The sequence below is a fragment of the Anguilla anguilla genome, chromosome 3 (assembly GCF_013347855.1).
Source record: "Anguilla anguilla isolate fAngAng1 chromosome 3, fAngAng1.pri, whole genome shotgun sequence".
Taxonomy (NCBI): domain Eukaryota; kingdom Metazoa; phylum Chordata; class Actinopteri; order Anguilliformes; family Anguillidae; genus Anguilla; species Anguilla anguilla.
The window spans coordinates 40,075,543-40,100,684 of NC_049203.1; the positions used below are offsets into that span (position 1 = coordinate 40,075,543).

The 25,142-nt window shown below is 40.1% G+C and overlaps 2 protein-coding genes across 3 annotated transcripts; one reads left to right on the forward strand and one right to left on the reverse strand.

Annotated features, from left to right (window-relative positions):
- The first annotated feature begins 321 nt into the window (after window positions 1-321).
- Window positions 322-8,439, forward strand: LOC118222227 (zinc finger protein 501). Of its 2 annotated transcripts, none has more exons than XM_035407639.1 (2): window positions 322-920; window positions 2,456-8,439. In XM_035407639.1, exon 2 carries the CDS (start codon window positions 2,502-2,504, stop codon window positions 3,756-3,758), a length of 1,257 nt encoding a protein of 418 aa, XP_035263530.1. In that variant the 5' UTR covers window positions 322-920; window positions 2,456-2,501; the 3' UTR covers window positions 3,759-8,439. The 2 variants fall into 2 exon arrangements, with proteins under 2 accessions (XP_035263530.1, XP_035263531.1); XM_035407640.1 differs by lacking the exon at window positions 322-920 and adding an exon at window positions 933-2,242.
- Window positions 8,440-12,840: 4,401 nt separating this feature from the next.
- On the reverse strand, window positions 12,841-23,868 carry LOC118223643 (UDP-glucuronosyltransferase-like). Its single transcript, XM_035410438.1, has 5 exons — window positions 22,968-23,868; window positions 16,330-16,458; window positions 15,616-15,703; window positions 15,059-15,278; window positions 12,841-14,282 (listed from the first exon to the last, which is right to left on the reverse strand). The coding sequence occupies exons 1-5, from the start codon at window positions 23,826-23,828 to the stop codon at window positions 14,000-14,002; spliced, it is 1,581 nt and encodes a 526-aa protein (XP_035266329.1). The 5' UTR covers window positions 23,829-23,868; the 3' UTR covers window positions 12,841-13,999.
- Window positions 23,869-25,142: the final 1,274 nt, after the last annotated feature.

A 25,142-nucleotide genomic window follows, 5' to 3' on the forward strand; every position in this document is an offset into this window, starting at 1 on the left:
AGGTTGCATGAATGTAACGTCGGACTACTTTGGTTTAAATGGTATCTGACTCTATTAAGTTATGTAATTGACACGGTTAATGACTACTGACATGTCAAAGCTGTCTGTAAAATTTCATAGGACCAATATTTTCAGAGTAAATGAACAAAATCCAAAAAATATTTATGTCCCCTATTTCCTAAACGTATAGTGACAAAAATGTAGTTACCTAGATACAGGGAGTGGGTCAATTTACCCACTGGCTCATTTTACCCCTCTCTCCTATGTGATTACCGTTGAAATATTCAGAAAACTTCAGTGATATTATAGATGTAATACGACTACACTTATTGCAGTTTTCCAGCATTAAATCTGTTGGCCTATATTTTCGGAGTACGGCCAAAATATCTTGCTGGGAAAAAAGCAATACTTTTGGAACTAACGGTGCCAAACTTTTTCCCGTATTCAAAATGGCGGAAAATACTGCGAGCCAACATTGTTCCAATCTTATATGGCTGTGCAGAAAAAATGAAATCTTGCAAGGACTTAATATACCATAACGTACCGTCCTCGAAGGATTGGATTATTATTTTTTCGCGCAATTCCGTCTTTGTGCACTGTAAAATGTAGCTAACCAGCAGCCGGGCTTGGAGCGTTACGCAGATATAGCTGCATATATTTTTCCACAAGCGTTTAACATCCCTTATTTTCAGTAGTTTCAGCATTCTATCCGCGTAGATGACATGCAACGTAGCCTATGTTGCAGACTGTGCTTGTTTTGTTTTTTTCACCTCCAAAGACAGCAGCGTTTTGACCAGATAATTATTTTACGCTTGTTTCATATTCATATTTTCAGTATGGTTTAATAGGCTACTGAAACAGTTTGTCCTTTGAAAGGAGTGGTGCAGCGCTTGATGTAGGCCAACAAGGATATAATCCTGGTAGGTAGTGATTGCGTTGTGCATATTACTTTATTGCAAGGGAATGTTTTGGTTAAGACGCGAGTTTTCATTTGTATACCATCTCCGCAAATGAGCACAATGCGAGTGTCCGAGTCCTGGAAACACAAGAATACCCGCCATCATGGCTGCTATTTTACCAAAATACGTTCGCATACCAATGGCCGAATAAGGGTTTGGGTGTCAAAACCAACCTTCACTTCAATCGTGCATGCTAATTAATCCAATGCATTATAATACTATAGCTACAGGCATTCGTTTTCTTATTCGTTTGATTTGCAGATACAAATATGGCTGTCACCAGTGTCTTGCTGCCATAGAAAATCAGTGACATTAAATAGTTAATAGAATTTTTTATTCTCCGCTGTATTGCAAAATATGTATAGCTAGTAAAACACGGGCGGACCGTTTATTTATATATCGCCTAAACACGCCTTGTGGGTATATGATACACAGAGATGAAACTGCTGTGGTATCGTCGGTCTATCTTCGTTCAACTGTTGGCTTTAGGTAACATAAATACAATAAAACCAGTACATAGCTATAGGTTCATGTGCAGACGTAAACGAAGAACACAGAAACAGGTTTAAAAAATTTTTTTAAAAAAAACTGGAATTAACGTTTTATAATAGAAGCAGAGTGAAATATTTTAAATATATAAAAGTAAGTTTAAACTTCATAGGCCCTGACTGGAAGTCAAATAAGCAATGGGATTTTTACTTAGGTAATACGTTGTGTACATATTTCCTTTCTTGTAAGGGAGTGACATACCTTCACAAAAGTTCGACTTTTCAGAAAGTACTAGGCTAACTACCGATAATGATGCTACCTCTGCCACCTCTCTTATTAGTGTACTTCAAAATAATTTACCCATTGTCAAGTATTATAGGTAGCAGTGGGCTACTTTTTGAGAATGTCTAGTAATTCTGAATTGTTCACCATACAGGACTATTTTTATGTCGACAAGAACAACAAACTACCCATAGAAAAAAAATGTTACTTTCAAATTAATACTGTCCTTAAATATTGTGTATAAAGCAGCAATTTACTGTTTGTTGAAAACATTGTTTATAACTAAACTCAACTGTTTTAGATGGCAAAGTAAAATTTGTGTGCAGTCTACTTTTTGTTAATTGACTGTGTCACCTTTTGTTACAATCAACTAGGCAAATATATCCAAGCTGTTCTAATGCTCTTAGTTTATTAGGTACACAAACAATGGTGGTTTGAGCTCTTATTTGATGAAGACTGTGTAGGTGGAAAAGTTTTTTGTTTGTTTATAAAACACTGGAAGCACTGAAACGGTGAGCAGAAACAATATTTTCCACAGACCTGTGCAACTGGATGTGTGTGTTCATCTATTAATTAAATCGTAGTCATTAATTTTTTCAATGGTTTTCCAAATCGGGAAGTAAATGAAAAATAAGTTATTAAAAATACTTCAGTGTTATAAATGTAATATGATTATTGTCCCTGGTGGGATTACCTTCACTGGTTCTGTTCCTTGTTCCTTTCAGGCATGAGAGAACATTTGGGAGAAGTTCTTACTCAGTTAGCTGAGCCATGAGCAGTGACAGTCACTCCTCCCCTACCATGGTGCCCTACGCCTCGCTACTGGACTCCATGCCAATAGAGGGCACTGCGCTCATGGCTGGCGAGGAAGAGGGCCAGGCCGGGCTCGTCAGCAAGCCCTACAAGTGTTCGGAGTGCGGGCGCTCCTTCGTCCAGCTGCCGGAGCTGGAGCTGCACGAGATGTCCCACGCCGCGGAGCGCCCGTACCCCTGCGACCTGTGCGGCAAGACCTTCGCCCAGACCTCCGCCCTCACCAAGCACCAGCGCGTGCACACGGGCGAGAAGCCGTACAAGTGCCCCTCGTGCGAGAAGAGCTTCGCCCTCTCCTCCGGCCTGGTGCTGCACAAGCGCATCCACACGGGCGAGCGCCCGCACAACTGCCCGCTCTGCACCAAGACCTTCATCTCCTCCTCGCACCTGGCCCTGCACCTGCGCTCGCACACGGGCGAGCGCAAGTACAAGTGCAACGTCTGCGGCAAGCTCTTCCTGCAGTCCTCCCACCTGGTGCGCCACAAGGCCATCCACACGGGCGAGAAGCCCTTCAAGTGCCCCGAGTGCGGCAAGGGCTTCGGCCGCGCCTCGCACCTCAAGACCCACCGCCGGCTCCACACGGGCGAGAAGCCCTTCAAGTGCACCCAGTGCGACAAGGCCTTCACCCAGAAGGCGGGCCTCATCATGCACCACCGCCTGCACACGGGCGAGCGCCCCTTCAAGTGCGACAAGTGCGGCAAGGCCTTCCGCTCCTCCGCCCACCTGCTGTCGCACCAGGCGATGGAGTCCGGCGAGCGCCGCTTCCGCTGCGACCGCTGCGGCAAGACCTTCAAGTCGCCGTCGGCGCTCCGGCAGCACGAGAAGTCGCACGGGGGCGGCGAGCCGTTCCGCTGCGGCGTGTGCTGCCGCTCCTTCGCCCGCTCGTCCTACCTGCAGCTGCACATGCGCTTGCACGACGGCGAGCGCCCCTACCACTGCATGGTCTGCAACAGGACGTACGCCAAGATGGCCTCCTTCGAGAAGCACTGCCGGAAGCACCAGAGGCAGGACAGCGAGCGGGAGGCCGAGCCCAAAGAAGAGGAAGAGGAAGAGGAGGAGGAAGAAGAGAAGGAGGATGAGGAGGACCTGAAGCCGCCTCCGCTTCCCCTCTCTTCCTCCTCATCCTGCCCTCCCTCGACATCATCCCAGCTCCCTCAGTGTGAGGTGAATACTCGGTCCAAAGCCAGGGCCAAAGCCAATAGCAACAAAAGGGACTAAATACATGCTCGCTGAAAACTCACACTAACCTGTCTTTCACCTTACAGATGCCTACTCTTAGCCAGTAAAAAGTAGTGCAATGCATTATGGGCAATATATAGTTTAGTGGTGCCAACGGGAATGTGCAAGTGGTATAATATTTGAGGTAATTGGAAGATACCCATTATTAATGAAGTACTGTGAGATGAGACCATTGTATAAGCAGTGAATATATTAAGTGTAAAGGATGTTTAGAAGTTTGAAAAGTACTATTTTGACAAGCTGGATGGTGCTGGTTTTTTGTGCATTTCAGGTGCAATCGTGTTCCTTTCAGACATTTTCTTTATTACAATGTAGCAGCTGTGGCAGATTAGATGTCCTTGAGTCATGCCTTGTTCACATGCCTCTTCCTAAGCTTGGCAGTGGCTGTCATGTTCTGAGAGAGTGGATCAGTGGAACAAGGATCCCAGTGGAACAGGGATTGGCCGCAGTGTTTTGGTTTTTGTGATTTCCTTTCAGTCAGCAGTCAGTTTAGTTGGAAACATGCGGCAAATGAAGTTACGCACTGAAAACCAGGGGGCACTGTGGCCCTCCAGGGCTTGGGCTGAGATCCCTGGTTTGGAACACTGGGCTGTGGCAATGTGTGTGTAAAATAAGCCTGTTTATAGGACTCATGTGCATACAGTTGTTTAATCTATCAGAGGATCTGCTTTCATTGTGACATAAATCCACTGAGTTGAAGACAGGCTCTCTTAAATCTTACGTATGAACAAGGGTATGAACCAGATCCGGGTCACGCTCCTAGTGGTGATTTATGTGGCTGTTTTGACTTGGCATGAATTGGCCTCACATGGCCATTGACAGGATTTCATTCTAAAGAGGCGAAAAGGACTGCTTCTGTAAATCCACTGATTCAGCAGCCCCTTGAAGGCAGATGACTTGCTTTGTTGAAAAATGGGTCCACTGAACAGCTTCCCCCAAAAAGAAGGGTTCAGAAGGCAAACATTATGCTTTCTCGTGCTCATTCTTGGAAAGCGAGGTCGAGTTACAAACCATTCTGCCATTACAAAATGTAGACAACCGAAGTTAATCCAGCAGATTAGCGCACCAACTATAGTTCAATCAGCGCAATTACAAATACTTTGTATGAATCTACTGAATACTGTAAAATAATTTACAGTATGCAACCAAGAATTTGTGCATATTTCCTGATATATCACTTTTCCCAGAATGGTGCTCAATAGGCTCATCCTGCCTGGCCCGGTATGCAATATAGGATTTTGTTTGTAAATGGACCTTATTTGGGCTGACAATCAAATGTCTCTGATTTGCTGGTGTTTCCCATTAGCCTCTGGTTGCTCATTCTGAGTACAAATAATGGAGTGGTTTCTTGGGAATATCGGTGAAAGACCTGTAAAACCTATACCATATTTGACTGTGAAAGCTTCTGGGAATGTATATATATATATACATATATATATATATATATATATATATATATGAAAGGTCCTTTTCTACAGAGCCCATTTCTGGAAACATGACACATCTGCTTGTGTATATCAGAAACTCTTATGAAAATAAATGACGAATATATATGGTACAAAGTATATTTTTAGCAATAATGATATATTCCTTCAAAATCTCAACCAGAAGTCTCATCCAGATGTCTTAAAAGGCTCTAATAAATTGAAAAAGAAGCCCTGAATGGATTAATGAAGCATAGAACTAGGTTATGCATGTACTGTATGTATGTATGTACTGTATGTAGTGGAAAATTAGCACCTTGATCTGAAGAAAAGGCACTTACTGTACAATATGTAGAGAAATAAGCTTGAAGCGGAATATTCTGTTTGATAAACAGAAAGATAAAATTGAAATTGTATTGTAACTGATGCTTTTGTGTATTGTCACCTGTAGTTATTAGTACAGTTCACTTTATTATTTTATATGTATAAATGTGTATCATACATTGCATCTCAAATAGCAACCTGACAGAGCAGCATTGTATTTATTATCAGCTGTTGAATATTATCATTGCCCTTAGATGTTAGTTGCCATTGGCTGTTAATGGCCAACACCAGTAATAAGCTGTTTTAACTGCTCTTTTAAAGTCAGTTAGTGTGATATATGGAATTATGTATGTTTCTATCTCCCTATTATTGGCAGGTTACTATTTGTTGCGGAAGTTACTACAGAAGCTCTATTTTAGATTTGCACAGAAGAAAGGTGATAATTTGCTTTGCACTTACCCCATGTTGCCTGATAATGAGTGGGTTGCTGCTGTGCTTACCATTAAATGAAATATTAAATGTTATTTATGTAGAGCATTGTCATCAAACTCAAAGAGCTTGACATTACTGCACTAGAAATAAAAACTTGTCATGAAACAGGGAAGGAAAGTCTTATTAAATGCTGCGGTGTTTGTATGGTAAATGTGCTAGGTTTGTGAACACCCTATACTGCTCTAAGCAGCACAAAAGCTGACAGTTACATTGTCCTACACCTAGTGTAGCATGTAAACCAGCTTCCCATGGTGTGTAAATCTGCCAGCCATCAACAGCGTTGTCTGTTATGAGACCAAATGCAATTGCCATAATGGGAGACTGTACTGACTCTCACTAACAGTAGATGGCAATGTGGTGGCCTGAAACAAGTTTACTAATGGGCCCTGTAGTAATGTTGTTAGAATACACTGAGTAAAAGCTTTTTTTCTGTCCCTTGGCTCTTTCTAAGAATGGGCTATGTAAAACATGCTATCTTAAAAAACAAAGTAATAGTGTTTAGTTTGGAAATTAATATAGGCTGATTAGGCTCTTAAAATGTGAATTGACCCCAGATTTGACCCCAGTCACGTTTCAGATGTTATAGTGTACTGCACTGGTGTCCTGTAAGAACTACTTAGCTTACCAAGCTAGTTTCCTAGTTGGCAGCATGCAATGATATCCACTTTGCTGGAGGCATATTCAGATGATAAATGCTACATAGATATTCGGTAGATATATTGCAAGTTTTAATTAATTAATTAAAATTAATTAAATTAAAATTAATTAAAATAATTAATTAAAGCTATTGCTTTTGCAGCAGCAGCTAGTGGTATTAGCTATTGGTATTAATGGTATAGTTTAATATCTGGAGTTTTTGATATTATTAAAATTTTAGTGTATGTTTTCAATAGGTTTCTGATGCCCTACTGATGTTACAATGATTAGTAAACGGGCTGTTAATGTTTTGTTGTCAAGATAATACACTTTGAATAACTCCAAAGTGCTATAAAATTAATCTTTTCATATGTAAAGCCTTTGGAAAATAGCATTCTTATATAAGCTGGTTTGGAGCTATAAGAAGTGTATTATTTTGCTTTAGACGACAATCCCCAGATGACCCTTGAACTGCCACTGTAAAGCCAGTCATTAGAAACTCCCATTTTTTTACTATCCCAAACTGTTCAAGTACTAAAGATTGTACTAAATAGTCTAGGATAGTTCACTTTCTGTGCGATTTTGATATTATTTCAGTTTTAGCTAGCTCCATTTTCTGTTGTTTTTTTTTGTCTTCAATGCTCACATCTGCTGTTGGTTTGCTCCTTGTGTTCTGAAGCATACTTTTATCAGAGTGATTGTGTTTATGGGAATGAACATGCTTTTCTTTCTTTTTTTTAAAGAACTTTCCATGCTGTTGATTTTTGATGAGAACTGTTTTATCTGTATGTTGAAAATAATATTTGTTCTATAATGGTGCTCTCTGAAATAACATAGAAAAATAGTTTTCATATGCTTATTTGCCAAAATATCTTACTTCAGAGGTAGCTGAAGTAAAATAACGTCAAATTAGTTAACTAGCAATCAATAGCCAGCTAACTATATTTTACACTGAATAGTCCTCCTAGCTAGGTGATGCCGGCATCCTATGAAAAACAATGATTTTAAAGGAATGATAGATCCGCTTTAGGCATTTTGGGATACAGCGATATTGTGGTGGTCTCCTGTATGTTGTCCTGTATGTCCTGTATGAATGACATTCAACATATTTTCTAAATTTAATTATGTATCAAAAAGGAAAATGCACAAATTATAGGCTAATTGTAGCAATTATTACATATTTCAGTAAACAATCTGTAATTGACTTTTTGGTGTTAATCTGAACACAAAATACAGTGCATTGTCTGTTTTCAGAAACATATATTGTTCCTGCTCGTACACTTGCGGCCATTGGAGATAAATATAGGTCCAGCTAAAACACTTTGTTGCCCACGACTGGAAGAGAATTTGAAAGAATTCTATCTCTGTATGATATACACATAATTATCATCTTATTGTTACCTTTGCTTTTTTCTTTTCTTTTTTCTTCACATCCATTATGGCTTGTCCAGTTGATTTATTTCTCCATGTGTTCTGAAGCATAGTTGTATCGAAATGATTGCATTTATAGGAATGTACGTTTTCTTTTCTAAAAGAGCTTGTCATGCTGTTAATTTAGTGAAATGTTTTTTTACCTGGATGTTGAAAAAATATTTGCTGTATAATGGTGCTCTCAAAAATAACATAAAGAGTTTTCAGCTCCTTCTGTGCCAAACTGTCTTATTTTAGTTGCCTATTACGGAGTGGTTTTTTTACAGAAGGAAAGTGAATGGATGGACTGTGCTTGAGCGTTCAGTGAAAGAGCTGTGGGTCTGTAAAGATCTAGTTTGTCATTAAATCCTGTTCCTCTTTTGATAAATTTGCCCTGTCTGTCCACCAAAGTCAAAATACAATCCGGAGTATAAAATAAACAACACAGAATATTTGCTCTATTTACATGCAATTATATGGGAAAATAATATACTTTTTTTCTAACACAATTATTCTGTGTTTTTATTGAGTAATACTATTTTTTTTCTAAAACATATGTGTCAAAATGCTTGGCACCCCTAAAGATTATTAATGTAAAACCAAAACTAAATTCTGGACCTGACAGTACATACAACTACATCAAAACTGTGGCATCACTACCTCCAAACTTCAAATTCTGTGAGGATTATTCCATAAAACCAGATCCAGAACTAATGTTCCTGCTGTAGGCTGAGGAACAAACTGCACCCAGAACAGTCCTGTACAACTTCTAAAAACTCAGCTGCACATTTTCACTGTCTGGACAGAACTTCCAAAATAATAGGGGCGGTTATAGTAGTCACCTATCAATAGAATCTTGTTTTTTGTGTCATAAAGCCTATGTTTCCATTGAGCATAACATTTACATTGCTTTTTGAAGCCTGTGGGATAGCATACTCTTAAATTAAAGCCCTTTATACAGGTAAATGCATAAATAATGGCACGGTGACACAATGTTTTGTTGTTTTGGCTCTGTGCTCCAGCACATTAAATTTGAAATAAAACAACGAATATGAGATTAAACTGCACACTCTATAGTTTTAACGGGTGGTACTGTCAGGCAGGGGACAGGCATGGAACTGGAGCTGAACCAACTGTGTCTGGAGGAGGGTGCTCAGTCTGTCTTATGGCTACCACTTCAGGCAGCTGCCCATAGCTGGGAAAAAAATATATATATAATGAGCAGCTCAGATATGTTGGTGAACTGAGCAGGAGAGGTAGAGGTGCCTATGCGCAAAAAGAAAAAACCGAGGCAGAATAAATCAATGGCAGCATAGCTAGAGGAATGGAAAAGGCCAACACAGTCATGAGGGCAGCTCTGAGACAGTCACTACCAGACCATGACTGGCTCATCTGAACACAGAGCAGAGCGTTCATGAGGGATTATAAGAAGAAAGGAAATCATTCAGACATACTGGTGCTAGCTTTAAAAGTAAGAAATATCCTATAATCTGGAATATAATCCATTTTTAGCCTGTGGAGGGAGGCTAGCGCTGGACTGAAATAGTCAAATATCATTGTTCCGGTAAGAATACAAGCAGCAGCATTTTGAATCAAGAGAACTTTCAGAGGAATTTAGATGTCCAGACAAAATAGCATTCCAATTTATGTTGGACTGAAAGGTATGATCTAAACCAGGAGAGAGCTTTTCCATGCAGGCCTCCAAGGTTTCCAAGTCTATCCAAAAGGACGAGGTGCACAACAGTGTCAAAGGCTGCACTGAAATCTAAGCACAATTATGGAAATACAGCCCCTTTCAGAGGAGGGGAGTAGGTTGTTGAGTACTTTGACACGAGCAGTTTCAGTGGTGTGAAAAATTTCCAGGATATTGTTGAAGTGCAGGAAAAAAGTTTTTTTCTAGTACCTTAGAAAGTAATAGCAGGTTTGAGATAAGCCTGTAGTTAGACAAATCATTGGCATCCATGTTTGGCTTCTTAAGGAGGAACTTAATAAGGCTTTATCCTAGATATTGGAGCATTGCTGCAGGGATTTGCTCTCACTCAACCAGAAGAGAATTAGTGAGGTCGGGCACTGATTGGACGATTAGGCCTGGCCTTCAGTTGGCTTTCAAACTGATCCCAAATGTGTTGGATGAGGTTGAGGTCAGGGCTCTGTGCAAGCCAGTCAAGTTCTTCCACACTGTTCTCAATGAAACCATTTCTATGTGGACCTCACTGTGTGCCCAGGGGCATTGTCATGCTGAAGCAGGAAAGGGCCTTCCCCAAACTGTTTGGGAAGCACAGAATCATCTAGAATGTGATTGTATGCTATAGCATGAAGATTTACCTTCACTGGAACTAAGGGCCCTAGCCCAAACCATGAAAAACAACCCCAGACTAAGGGGTATCCAGATACTTTTGGTCATATAATGTATCTTCTAATCTTCATGTTGTCCTCACGGCCAGTGAAAACCCCCTAAATAATTTTTTTTTCAACATGAAATTGGATAACTTCTGGAGTGATCCAATTAGGAAAAGTTAAACATTTCCTTTTTTTTGCTATACCTTCAGAGTACAAAGATTGTCTTTTGTGTCTTTTTAATCCCTGCAGTTATGAAATCAAAAATCATAATCAAAATTAAGCACCACACTCCATTACAGCAAAAAAAAAAAAAATCTAAGATTTTTGTCTCTCTGGACTGTGCAGTCCAGAGCGAAAACAGTTATTCACTACATCACTGATGAGTAACAGGACAGGTGGTTTCTTCTATTTGCGGTTTTTAAAATTGGTACCTACTTTAAACACGATCAAAGACCTGCCAAAGGCCAGCCAATTTAGTTAGGCTGAAAGTTATTCTTTAAGGAATGTACTTTTCCACTCTACTTCAGACAGAATATGATTTGGTGCTAACTTCAGAATATGATTTGTGTGCTGCCTCCTTTCGCAAGGATTTGGAACAATGCATTAAACCTGTATACATCCATGACCTCTCCACTTTAAGGTTTACCTTGCCCCTCAGTTTCTGAATTGAAATTCATCCAATCAGATGTCAAGCTAACATATTTAAAATGGTCAGGTACATTAGGTTACCTTCTAAAATAATCTTCTATTATGCAGTAACCAAATATTATACACAGAACTAGTGAGATATTATTGGTGGCTGGACAATGTGTACATTCAGGGGGATGACATACCAAGATACAAACAGACAGGCTGGATCTGGCTTGGAAAAAAACTCCTTAAAATAATTCTATTTTGGCCAGGATTTGGGAAACCAGTAAAAGGCTGCAGTTCATCCAAAAATGAAATAAAGCTAAGTTTTACACGTAACTGGAATGTTATCTATCCATCCAGATCATTTCACCGAGATTTGACAAGTTTTCTACATACCTGCTGCAGCTCTCCCTGATGCAATGGACCTCAATGACACCAAGTTTTTGTGGCATTCAATGCACCCAAGATTTACATTCGAAATAGTCAACAGCAATGTCTCTCCAAATATAATGGCACTTATACTGACAAACATCCACAGACTTTGTTTTGCATGGTTTCATTAAATACCACTTTCTACGGAAGTTCGCTGACTGTGTATTTTCCTGCACATACAACCAAAGCACGCCAGTATTCTAGGGCACTGTGTCAAAGTTGTTTTAAAAGATTGTTTTAAATATGTTGACAATGCACCTTTAATATATACCTCTCCCTACCATCAGTCAACCTCAGTCAGTCAATCAATCTTGTGCATGCAGACCTGGCACCACCACAAACTCATACGGGTGTGTGCTCTGTTATGTTCCTACTGTCACTTCACTTTCTAGTTGGTTATCTGTTTCTCTCCTGCACGATCTTTTCTTCGGTTTGTAGTATGGGTGTGGTTTCCTCTAACTCTCTCCCCTCAGCTGATCACTCTCACCTGTTCTGGTTGCATTCTCACGCACTGGTTAGTCACTCGCATTTCATTCACCTGTTCCGTGTTTGCATTCTCACGCTCTGTTCAATTATCTCTCATTTCATTCACCTGGTTCACATAGTATATATTCTCTGTTCCCCTGCTCTTCAGTGCCAGATTGTGCCTCTGTTTTCAGTGCCTTTCCAGCGTTTACGCCTGTCATTTTGTCTCGTGCTTCATTTTGCCTGTTTCCCGACCGCCGTTTTCTGCCTGCCGTCTTTGCTTTGTTGATTTCCTGTTTTTTGACTTTGATTTACCAACTGTTTTGTACTTTTGCCCCGGTGGATTTTTCTGGTTTTGATCTTTTGCACGAACTGACTACGAGACTGCCTGCTGTTTTGTGTGCTGCTGTATTAAACTGTAAAAACTACGGGAGTTTCGCCACTCCACTGTCTGAGTCTGAATTTGGGTTCACCAAACTTCGACCCATTACATGCTCACCAATAAAGAGTGCTTTTTGACATAAATTAGCATGAATTGTGCAATTTTGGTCAGAAAACTCCTGCTGCACCTGACCAATTGTTGGTCTATTCTCAACTTATCACGTACACACATCGCTACATGTTCTCATACTCAATCAATCACATACCCATATCACTAGACCTCTCCCATGCTGCTCAAAGATGACTGCCCTAACAATCACTGCTCTGCTCATCCTCCACCATCCCAGCTTCCACCTAGGTCTGCTCAGTGCACTAGGGGAATTTTGCTTAAACGTTAATTAAATTGATTAATAAATCTCATGCTCAGCAGTTGGAAATGATTGAAATATGATGCACAAGTGTAAAAAAAAAAATCAATGGACATTATGCTTTTTTGCCTTCTGCATTGCTGAAATAAAACATGGTTACCGTGTGTCTGCTTTTATTTCTTTAAAGTTTTTGGTACAAAATATTGTACATTGTGAAGTCTGAGTCTTTGATGAGCACCAGTTGTGTCTGACGTTATCTAACAGGGGAAGGAGTGCCAGGCATCAACAACTGTCAAGGACGAGAACCTTAATCCCAGTACATTGCAGAAACTGTACACATTGTGACACTTTGTTTCTCCCAGCAGTTGGCAATAGGCTATTTTTATAATGCATAGGCATGTTAAGGTTGACAGTTACCATCCAAAACTACTAAAAATCACAGAAAGCAGAAAAAACAGAGAATTTGTGAAAATGGCAAAAATGGGGAGTGGTCATGGAATACATGGCACCTACACCTTCTGTGACAACAACCTAGGTTTCCCAGTACATTCCAATCACATCATGAAATCCCCATCTTTATTATTTGAAATAGTCTTTCTCATCATCATGCTATATTATTATATTATTATATTATTATAATCTCCCTACCCCCCCTGTAAATTATGCCCTTGATATATTTCATAATGTATGGTATGTATTTGTCACAGTTACTATGCAACAGCAATGCTATTTTGGTTAGGTACATATGGTATTTTGTGTTAAATCTTGTTTATTTGGACCATTTGCCAAACATATAGGTAACATAACCAGGAAAACCAAATCCATTTTCAACTGTGCCACCTTAAACTCACAATGAAAAATATACAATTTTGTCATTTAGCAAAATGGCCCCCCACCCCTGTCCCCAATGGCTGGCACAGTGCAACTTTGTACATTATCAGAACAGTACCATCTGACTTGTTTAAAAAAAATATTTGATTCATATTTTTTTGAATACATATTTGAATATATTTGATTCATTTTGATTTGATTCATTTGATTCACAAAAGCAGTGCTAAAGAAAAACTGTTAAGAGTTTGATCAAATAATTCTAATTAATGACTCACTCATTATCATTGATAATGAAATCATTGATGGTACTGGATTAATGGCATGTCACAGGCAATGTATCAGAAGTAAGTTCATTAATAATTACATAACAATGAATGGCTATACAGTAAATCACCTGCAAAAAATAAATCAATTATATTCCCAATTTGCATAAACCTTTACGCCATTAAAAAGCACAGTCTTCAGTTTATCCAGTAGCGTACACTCACTCTTCCTTCTTCTTAAGAGTCTTTCTTGCGCAGCATTTCCGAAAACAAAATGTGCAACATTTAACTGTCACTATGACAACAGTCGCTATTATGAGGAGGAGCAGGCCAATCACATCCAGGCAGTGATACTGGATCCAGTTGAGCTCATGGGCAGCTGTCCTAAGGTGGCCTGCCCCTTTATGCCGCATAACAAACTCTGTCCAGAAGACTGCCAGGTCGAGGGGCTCGATGGGGCGATCCTTATGCACTGCTGAGAGCTTCATCATCTTCTCTTTGTAACTGTTGGACCAAGAAACAGTTTGTTCTTTATGTCATTTAGTACACTACTTTGTCACAAAGAGATTATTTTATTTCCCCATTTTCTCCATAATTTCTAGTGTCCAGTAACTGGAGGCCTATTTCACTGCTGCAACAACCTTCATACATTTATAAAGACTAGGTGGATTCCTTGTACACTAATTGAGCTAAGCAGTTTTTCCACTGGAGGGCAAGGGAATTGATAGATGGCACAGGTAACCAGTAAACCAGATGAGCTGTTTGGCTGGTCATATGTTTCTTTACATTATTTACGGGAAGAACAAGTTAATTCAACTATCTGTTGCTGTGGAGTCTGTCTAAATTGAATGGGTACTTCTCTGTACTATTCTTTACAAGAAGAGTAATATGCATGAAAAAACTAACCACTAGCCACTGGTGATATTGCTAGCAGCTGAATGACCACAATATTTTCAAGCATGATACTTACTGTCAAAGCTTCAATTACCAGAACTGGGACACTTCTATCTATCCTAACCTCTAACCTTTTACAGAGTCACTACACTTTACCTTAACTTCTGACCTTCGATTGGGATACTACCATCTATCCAAAATTCTTACCTATTGCAGGATCACTACAATCCACCCTCAGCTCAGAAACAACAGGCTCGGATTCCCCCTTGGATTTAGAGCTGCTGTGCTCTCGTCTCTTTTAGCCCCACAGGGCTGAATGCACAGAATAACATACAGTATGTAACATCAATCAGGCATCATTGGTTCTATCCAACCTGGCCTCTGACCTTTTATCATTGATGACTTTGTTGAGCGTTGTCAGTAGTTTGGCTGTGGTAACGTCTAATATTTTCAGGGACTCGCCCACACCGCGGTACACCATGCGATTCACGTTGTCGCTCTGGTCTCCAAACAAAGGCAACATCACCAGAGGAATTCCATTGCATATGGCCTCGTAGATGCCGTGTGTTCCCCCATGCGTGATGAAGGCCTTGGCTTTGGGATGTCCTGGAGACAGAAGGGAACAGCAAGTGAACACACCAAGAGCCAGCTCAGCTTCTTTTGCTTAATAGATGACATATTTGTAACTGTGGGTACAGTATATTCAGTGAAAAGGAAATGCACATTCACTGCAATTTCACTGAAGTCAGAGTCATTACAATACCATAAGGAGCAGTGTTATTTTATGTTGTCATTGACAATGAACTGAAAGTAAATTCTGCACAATTAAATTCATCAGCACATCAGACATGCCTTCAACCTGACGTTTGAGGAAAGAAAGACTTCAAACTCATTTTGAGCAATATCCAAAAAGATCACAGCAGTAGCAAGAGCAAAAACCAACCCAAAAGGTCATTTTGAGGAAGCCATTTCAAAATCTTGACATTGTCTGGAAGGTTATCGGGCAGAGGGCCAGTGTGCCTCCACACAACCTGCAAAAATAAGAAAATAAAAAACCAACAAAAAACCAACAAAAAACTAATGTTTCAATAACTGAAAACTGAATTATAGACAGTAACAATAGACAAACCTTGTCTTACACAACAAGAAGAACTATACCCCATGTGACAGAAGGTTTTTAGTTTTATTAGACAATGATGATAGAAAACATGCTTGGAAATCTGCCAAAAAATATTCAGTTCTGCTGCATGAGGAACAAATTGAACACAAAAAGCCATTTAAGAAGTTACTTTTGCAGTCAGGGTCTCAATTCTGCCTCTGGATTCTGAAAAAGATTTTAAATGTAGTGCCAAACAAACAAAATTGTTTAATTAAGTGCTTGGGGATATAAGGATAATGTGAACCATATGTGTGCTGAATGTTAAGGCTACTTTTAGAAGTAGCCTTCTTTTATGGACTGCATACGTATGTACTACACAGGCTTAATAAAACCTTCATCCGTCATTGTAAGAGTTGTATTTTTATTTTAGTTCATATTTTAATATTTGAGAAGCCAAATCTGTGAAATAGTAGTCTTTTGACTGGTGGAGATGGAAGAGGTTTACACTGTTATGGCAGAAAACAGGAGCGATGAGACAGACAGAGAAATTCTCCATACCCTTTGAGGAATCTGTCTGAAGGCCTCTGAAAACTGGGTTGCCATCTCTTTTGGCATTTCCGACACCATTGAGCCCAGTGTGAACACCACAAAGCCATGCTCAGACTCTTCCACAAACTCCTCCAGCTCCTGCAGGTGTGAAGACAAGAGGGACACTGTTGACCACAGACTTAACATCAATCAAGCAGGAAAACTTCTTTATTATAATGCAGTGTAACAAATGCATTGTCACAAAGGACACAACATGTTGTGCAGGACAGGGTATATTTTCCAATAATAATCAGATAACCATGAAATCATGATCATATAGCTACAATACTTACAATAACACAAAATGATTTGTTTTACTTGCAGACAATCTCAGACACAACTTTCCTTGAAATACCCTCCTTTGGCTTTAATTGCAATTAAATTAATTACTGGAGAAACCAGTTACATTACATTTATTTGGCGGACGCACATGAAGCGCATACCACTTCATACAGTAAGCATAGGCTAGGTCAGAGAGTAATGTTACATCAAACTAGGAGGTATGATAACAAGCTACAAGATCAAGATAATGATACAAGTGTAATATAAGTGCTGGATGGAGGTACATGTGCATGTTGACTACAGTCAAATGGGAACTGCGACCTGTTGGTCAAAAAGGATGTGCATCTCAGAAAAAGCTCTAGCTATGTGCTGTTAACAAGAATAAAAGACTCCAGAGGGTCAAGCATCATCAACACTGGACCAAAAAGATTTGAAAAAAGCAGATGCACATCCTTTTAGACCAGCAGATCATAGTTGCCGTTTCATTGTAGTCAGGGGAACTGGTTTCTTGCTAACTGCTAGCTGAGTTCTACCTGTAGCTGTGGTGCAATTTTACAATGGTTTCTTTTGCTGGACACCACAAGATGTTTGTCTACTGGCTCTTGACCTTCTTGGCCTTCTCCTGTTGACATTACTGCCCATCAGCCCATACACAAATTTCATGGATGTCATAAAATGTTGATGTATTGAAAACTGATCAGTGTGTTGTAATATTGAGAAATGTTTGAGCCATCAATTAAAATGACAGTAAAACCTCATTCTTAGATGTTCTGTTTCTTTTCACTTTTGTAATGTAATACAATACAATGGGTGACACACAGAGGCGATGTCACACTCTGCTGCCACCTGCACACCCCTCCTCCTTTGCCCCATTTTAGTTGACAGTTTGACAGAATTTGATAGATACAATGCTGTAGTCTAGTTGGACAAGGCAATAAATCTTTCTTGACTTGTGCAGTAGTATGGGTTGCCATTTGTGACAAAATGCATTCTGTAATCCTGCTCAATTTTTGCTGATTTAGCATTTCCAAATGTAAAGAAGTTTTCAAGTGTCACTTATTTTAAATATTTAGTGAGAGATTTCCAACAGTAATGTTTTGCATTAAAGCTATGTTGAAAAACTATAGATTATACAGTACAGTGAGCTCCATTTTTGGGAGAAAGACTAAATTTTTTCTTGATTTGGCTCGAAATGCTATATATATATATATATATATATATATATATATATATATATATATATATATTAGATTTGTGTTCAAACAATTCTCCATGTTTGATAAAGTGTACTTTTATTTTTATGCATTTTGGTTTCACCATGTAAAAATGACAGCACTTCTTATACACAGCCCCCCTGTTACGACCTGGTCAAGGGGCAGAACGTAACAGGATGACTGATAAGGGAAATGAGTGGGGGATGGGTTAGGGAAATGTACTTCAAATCGACCAAAAACTCTGCCTATCAGATCTAACTGAAAGCTGGCTAGTCTACAAAGGGTACTGGACACGAGGCAGCTTTGAACACTGAGCTTCGGATGATTAATCGGTAGTCTGAAACGAAAAATTTGAATAGCGTAGCCCCAACGGAGAGTTTGATAGTACTAGTTGCTACTTTTGACATGCTTTTATACATTATGTACAAATAAACGATATATAAAAATATTTTCTGGTAGCGTGGGCCTTCTCTCATTTTTGCATATTTAACGTTGCACCGGCACCCAAGTTCACACATTATTGAGTTGAGCGTGTTTCTTTTCCTTTATACTTTAATTTACATAACATTAATATTGTTAAAAAAAAATGAAAAAATGTGCCGTAATTTCTACAATAACAATGCCAACAGATCACTTCCATATCCATTTTTAAGCATCTAGTATACACAAAAAACCTATTGACAATGTTAAAATAGCAGCCTCCAATGCAATAGAACAATATAGCAGAGAGGATGGTGTCCTTTCGTCCTCCACAAGCCTCCATAACCATACATTTAAATGTAACCTCATTACTGCAGCTACTCTTCTCCTATCTTTTACATTGCAAAAATGACACTTACTGAGGACATGCTTTCTAGCCAATCAGTCATTGAAATAAAAAAAAATGACATACTGTACATCCAATTAAAGTATGCAGGAGGGGTTAATCTAGTGTCACAATGCATGCAAGCCATCATCAATTTCAGAGTGTGCGATTTCATGAAAGATAGCTAGAGAGAAACTTGTGATAAAATATAGTTGTGCAAACTTATAGATTTATAGGGTAGTAGGGTGAGAAGGAGAGGTTGTAGGAGTTGTTATTGTTATTCATTTGGAGGAGCTTGGTACAGTAGTAACATATTTTTTCTGACACTATTATTAATGTTAGCTAACGTAATCTAGCATTAGCTAGCTAGTAGAGAAAGGAGCGTGTTATAAGATAGCTGTACAAATTTACAGATTTTTAAAATTGTAGTTTTAAAATTGATGGTAGTTGGGCAAGAAGACGCAGTGCTTATTTTTGTTATTCACTGTTGGAGGAGCTTGGTGAAGGAACATATTTGACACTAGCTATTGTTATCTGATATTAACTAGCAAGCGAGCTACATTAGCTAGCTAATAACACTTCACTAGTCAGTACTTGTTTTATTTTTTCATCCCCTCACAGATTACATTGGGTGCATCCCAATACTCAAAAAATGCATCCTCCTTTCCTCCAATACCATGTCTCCTCTGTGCCCTGCAAACTGATCTTTGTGTCCCCCCTCCCAACTGCCAATATTGAGGGAAATGAGCAAAGCAGCTTCAAACCATAGACTGTAGAAAAAATGGACTATGTCTCTGTGACCCATTGACTCTCCTTGGGCTTGGCTGCAAGTGTTTTGAAGCCTGGGAAGTTTTGGGTACCACCATGTTGTACCACTTGTACTTGAAACGTGTGATGTATTATGATCGACCTGTGGATCCACCGCTCCACGTCTGCCACGTGTGTAATTGACATGGCTTCAAACTGATGCTTGAAAGCAAAGACATTCCAATTGCCTTATTAATGTTTCCTTGATTCCTTTATCCTTACATCCTTTCCTTTCTTCCTTACCTTGCTTCCTCTGATGGGTGGAGCTAGGAGCAAGGAAAGGAACCAAGGAGATACATTAAAAAATTGGAATGAGCCCAGGTAGACAACGCGTGATTCCAGACATCAATTTCACATATTTTTGACCCGTTTGGCCTTCCATACAAAGAAAGGAGGCAAGGAAAGGAAGCAAGGAGGTGTAAAAAAAAAGCAGTTGGAACGGTTGGTATGAGTACTGGGATGCACCCAAGCTATTGCAAAAGTGTGTTCACATTTCTATGTGACATCCCATGCTCGCACCCACAGAGACTGAAAGACCATCTCACAGTATCTGACACCATCCATACTTCAGAAACTGGAGGTGGCAGAGAATTTTAATTTCCCCATAATGAAAGATATTTAGCCAAATTTGTGCGTGGTTGAGTAGACCATTTTTGGTAGACGTAGCATCATACCCGAAGGCTAGACTGTCTACAACGGATAACAAAATGTCAGTTAGATTTCTGGCTCTAATCCAGCAGGAAAATTTGGATATTTAAGGGGAGGCAGGTTTTTAATGTTCTTGTATGTATAATGCTTAAATGAATATGACTAAGCATAAGTAAACATGGCATGCAGCTCCCATTATTTCAGTATGTGAATAGTATGCACAAATGAACTGCACACTATGTTGCATGCAACAGTTTCCAAAGGACGTATTTATTAGCAACAAATTTGATTTCAGATGTTACTGTGGGGATTGTTATTACAGTACAGTATTACAGTATAGTCGGGATTCTGGAATTACAGTAAAGTGTTATGTTTTACTTATACTGTGAGGCGTTTACTTTGATCTAATGTTGTTGCTGATTACATATTATCTAGTGCCTCAACGGAAACCAGGTTCATGTTTCTTCAGGCTACTGTACATTCAACTACTTGTACTTGAAACTTGAAACAAGCTATTTGGCTGCTTTAAATGGTCTAACCACGTGTAAGACCTGTGATTGGCTATGAGACTGTTTATAATGCTTATGATAGGGCTATTTTATCAATAGTCAACGTTGGCTTTGATCATAATGAAGCAGATAAGCTGTTCCAATTTTCTTCACACCTCGTTCTCCCCTTTCTTCCACTCATCCCCTCCAGGGATTTTTTGTGTTCCTTTTGCTCTACAGCTCCAACCTGTAGATATTGGTATTTATTTTATATTTAGTTTAATCTTATCATTGTATCTTTGCAATGTCTTCTGAAAAATGCACACCTATTTAAACTTTTGCATTTCTTGAATCTACATTTTTTTATTCATTATTATACATGTACAGTCAATTTTGTAAGTATGTATATTAGTCATGTTGTACTTTGCTGGTATTCAGATCAAGATTGAAGATTTAATAGTGGAACAATTTGACAGTCAAGGAGTTAAATTCTACTGAATTCAATTCAATTCTATTTGATTTTAATTACAATCAGCCATACCTTTCATTGTTTTTTCTATCTAAGATATCCCCAAGATGAACATTCTAAGTCTCACTTTTATAAACTTTTAGGGGCTATTTTAGCACTGCTTTTCGCAAAAAAAAATTAGTTCTGTAAACAGAGCCCTTCACAGAACTATGAGATTACAGTGGCCAAGGTCCAATGTCTCATTTTGCAAACTCATGTTACAGATAATTCAGAGTGTGTACTGCAGTAACCCAGGAGAGATGATCGCGTGAGCCGCAGCATTGCATGCCAAGTGCTCTTGTGCTGTGCCTTTGGAATCTTTTTGTCTCTGTTTTACAATAACCACAGAGCTTAGCATGATTACAGATCTACAAAATGACACTCCCTATGTGCACGCATGTTGTTTGTATTTATAGAAACCCGCATGTAAGGCTTGGGTTGCAGGAAGCATTTACGCTTATTTCACCTCTTAAGTATAACAACAATCTATGTAGATATGCAAGGCAAGTATTTTCTTGCATGACTTGGCCTGATGTTGCGGTCTTTTGCATAGCCCTTCGGCTGACGTGCAATTGCAACAAACAGGTTTGATCACTACACATTGCGTGTGCTCTTCTCAGAACTAGCGTGCAGATCGCAAGTCTAGGAAACAGTCTGTGCATAAAAACCCTCCCTCAACCAGCTACTTCCCTTCCCCAGAGAGGAAGTGGAATGTTACGGAGAGACGTAATCAGAGTGGAGCTTCTGGCAAACCCCACGGTGGAAACGGGGCGATCAGATTCCCTCGCCGCCTACGTGTTCGGGAAAACAGCATGTCGGAGCACAGTCCTCACGCAACCCGACACTCTTTGCCCCACTAAACAATGCACAGCCACTTGGGATTGTCAGAAGTAACTAGCCCAATAACTTGCGACCACACTCATAGATTTTAGCTTCTCTGATTTCGATGAATCTGCCAGCTAAAAGATACTTGTGTTGATTTCACACACTAAGAGAAATGTATGCAATGCACATGTAAAAACTGGAAGAGGGAAACTTAACTATTCAAGAGTGAGAAATACACATAGTATAGTGCACACTGAAGTAAATTCTGAATATATTTGCGAGATGTGTATGCTTAAACCTAAGCTGATAGGCTCACTCGTCTTTATTTTGAAGATGTAAGGGAGGATGGCAGCAGTAGGATGAATTCAGAAATATACCGGCAGACTTTGTCTAGCCAAGTACAAAGAAATTCCTCCACCCTCATCAGCCGGTGCATCATCCTGCAGCAAGACAATGAACCCAAACACACTGCCTATTTAAACAAAGCATTCAACAATGGGAAAAAGTGGCAAGTTTTCAACTGGCTGTGACAGATTTAAATCCAATCAGTCATGCATTTCACTTGCTGAAGAGGAAACGGAAAACAGAAGGGAAACAGGGAAAACAAAGCAAAGATTACTTAAAGTGGCTGCAGTAAAGTCCCAGGGAAGCGTTTCCAAAGAAACAAAACCGTTGGTGATGTCAATGGGACTTGATGCAGTTATTACATTTAATATGCAACCACATACTAGACTTTATTGCTTTGATTTACTTTAAAGTTCATCTGTTGTCTTACTTTTGCACCTCTGAAAATGGGGGGAATCAACACAAAAACAGTTGTTTCTGTAAAATGGTGAAACATATACGCATGCAAACACGATGAATTTGAAAGCAGATTTTCTGTACTCTTGTCCTGGATTCATCTTGTGATTACACATTCAAATACCTTGAGGATATAGAAATGTTTTAACTACCGTTACCATACTTTTGGAGGGCACAGAACACAAGCCAGGCATCAAAACAGTGGGTGCTATTCTTCAGGAAACACTTACCGCTGGCAGGGGTTTCTTTTCCATACAGTTGATGCCCCCAATGTGAACCATGTTGGGCATGAAGGGTTTGGGGTACTCAAAGGTGAAGTCGTACCTCAGCAGCCAGATAGCTCCATGGCTAATGAGCTCCTTGTACGTCATATCCTGCTCCAGGTATCTGCTGGTCAGCTCATCAAAACCGGCAAAGATTTTCCTGCACAGGAACTCCTCCGTACTGGCCATAAAGACATTTTTCACCCGCTGGAGGAAGTTCATGTGATCAGTGTTGCCTGTGAAGAACCGCGGGACGAACGATGGGGGCGAGGGGCACTGGGATGCCTTCTCCTCCAGTCCGCAGGGGATGCCCCGCAGGAAGTAGACCGCAGGCAGCGACAGCACGTGAGCAATGATAGAGCCGCAGGGCAGGAAGGGGTCGGTCAGCATGAGGTCGAAGGCCTCATCCCGCAGCTGCTGCATGAGCTGCCCGTCGTACAGCAGCCCCTCACAGCCCTTTATCTGCAGGTTGGTGAAGTCGATCAGCCGATCCACGTTCGACAGGAGGCCGGCCGCCGTTGGTGTCTTCAGGAACACGTTGTGCGCCAGGGCATTCATGGTGGCGTCCAGCTCCGCCCGGGTGTAGGGCACGCGGAAGGTCTGCGTCCGGTAGTAGTCGGAGCCTTTGATGAGCACGCTGGTCTCGGGGACCAGGACGACCGTCTCGTGGCCACGCAGAGAGAGCTCCCTGACCAGGATCTGCATGCTGAGCCAGTGGCTGCCATCCACAGGCATGACCAGGACCTTCCCCCCCTGCGCGGGCCCCAGGGTGCCAAGGCACAGGCAGACCAGCAGCCCTGGAGTAGAAAGCCAGCCCTCTTGCTTCATGTCTCTCAGTGCAATAAGCAGCACGTTCAGGAGTGGAGAGGCAGAGAGCTCGTAAGGGGTTGGACTTCCATCCTGGCACACGTGCGGGTGTGCTTTGGTGTGTGTGTGTGTATGTGTGAGTGTGTGCGCGCGCGCGTGTGTGCATGTGTGTGGCTTCTGTGTAGAAGCTTAGCACAGTGTACTTGTAAGGATGTACTATTGTTTAACCCAAGAGGCACTTAATAGTCAACAGCAGATTCAGACCATCTGCTTTTGAAGCCATGAATCCTAACCAGTTAAGACAGAACTTAGCACCGTTACACTTGGACATACTAGTGCTGATCAGACAGTGGAATGTTTCAGCAAAATTTTCAGACAAATCAAAATCAGACAAATCGAATCAAACCAGTGGAAACACATTAAGTATATACTTGTTCAATCCTTCATTCACATAATTAACAAGAGCCATAGCATTCTTCTTAGCCAACTAACAAATGTAGCAACTCTCACATTCTTGAAAAATGCAAAAATTCTCCCAAGAGAAACAAACCATCAAAATAATAAATATAGCCCCAGAAAGCAGATTCATAATCTGAACTGCATGAAAAATTCTGAAAGATTATTTCATTTGAAAATATAAAGCTTTCTTTTATTTAAAGATACCCTGTTTTTTTTACTGTATTAAAAAAAATGCCTCATATCAAATGTTTGGTAATAGCAGAAGGTCATCCGAGGTTATTGTTATTGGCTTACATTGACTGTGCAACCAATGAACTTCGGGTCCCCAAACTTTCCGCAGTGTTTTGAGGGGTGTGGCTTCACTGATTTATGATATCTAACGAAGCTTTCCGACTCACGCAAGCTGTACTGACTGCAGAGGTAGTATTACCTCATGTTTCGTGTAGCATTTGACCCCTTTTCACTCTGAGCTCCTCCCTCTGTGACTACCTCCCCCTGATAAAACAAACCCGTTGCGTGACAAGGCTGAATTCTTGTAAATGAAACACCCAGAGTTCCGCGCTTTAAAGAGAGATAGTTATCACGAAATCACAGAATGGTAGTGGTGAATAAAAAGCGTGTGGCAAATATTTACTGTTCCAAATAATGATTGTCCAGCTTCATTGCTAAATAGGTTTTTTGTAGAAAAATATTTTGAAGATCAGTTTGCAACCCCCGAAAATCATGACAAAATAACTGTTCCATAACTTTCCACATGTCTTTTGTGGGTTAAATGCATGCCAGATTTTTTCAGGTCACAAAAAGACAATGCAGCTGGAACGTAGTGGCATGGGATGGTAAAAAGAGGTTGGAAAAAAGTTGCTATGACATATTTGT

Bases quoted from the DNA above. Each gene is read 5' to 3' on its own strand.
- LOC118223643 (XM_035410438.1), bottom strand. From the start codon at position 23,828: ATGAAGCAAGAGGGCTGGCTTTCTACTCCAGGGCTGCTGGTCTGCCTG. The intron at 16,459-22,967 runs GTAAGTGTTTCC...TCACACCTGCAG, and splicing joins AAAAGAAACCCCTGCCAGCG to GAGCTGGAGGAGTTTGTGGA. The intron at 15,279-15,615 runs GTTGGTTTTTGC...TTCTGTCTCCAG, and splicing joins TCCTCAAAATGACCTTTTGG to GACATCCCAAAGCCAAGGCC.
- LOC118222227 (XM_035407639.1), top strand. From the start codon at position 2,502: ATGAGCAGTGACAGTCACTCCTCCCCTACCATGGTGCCCTACGCCTCG.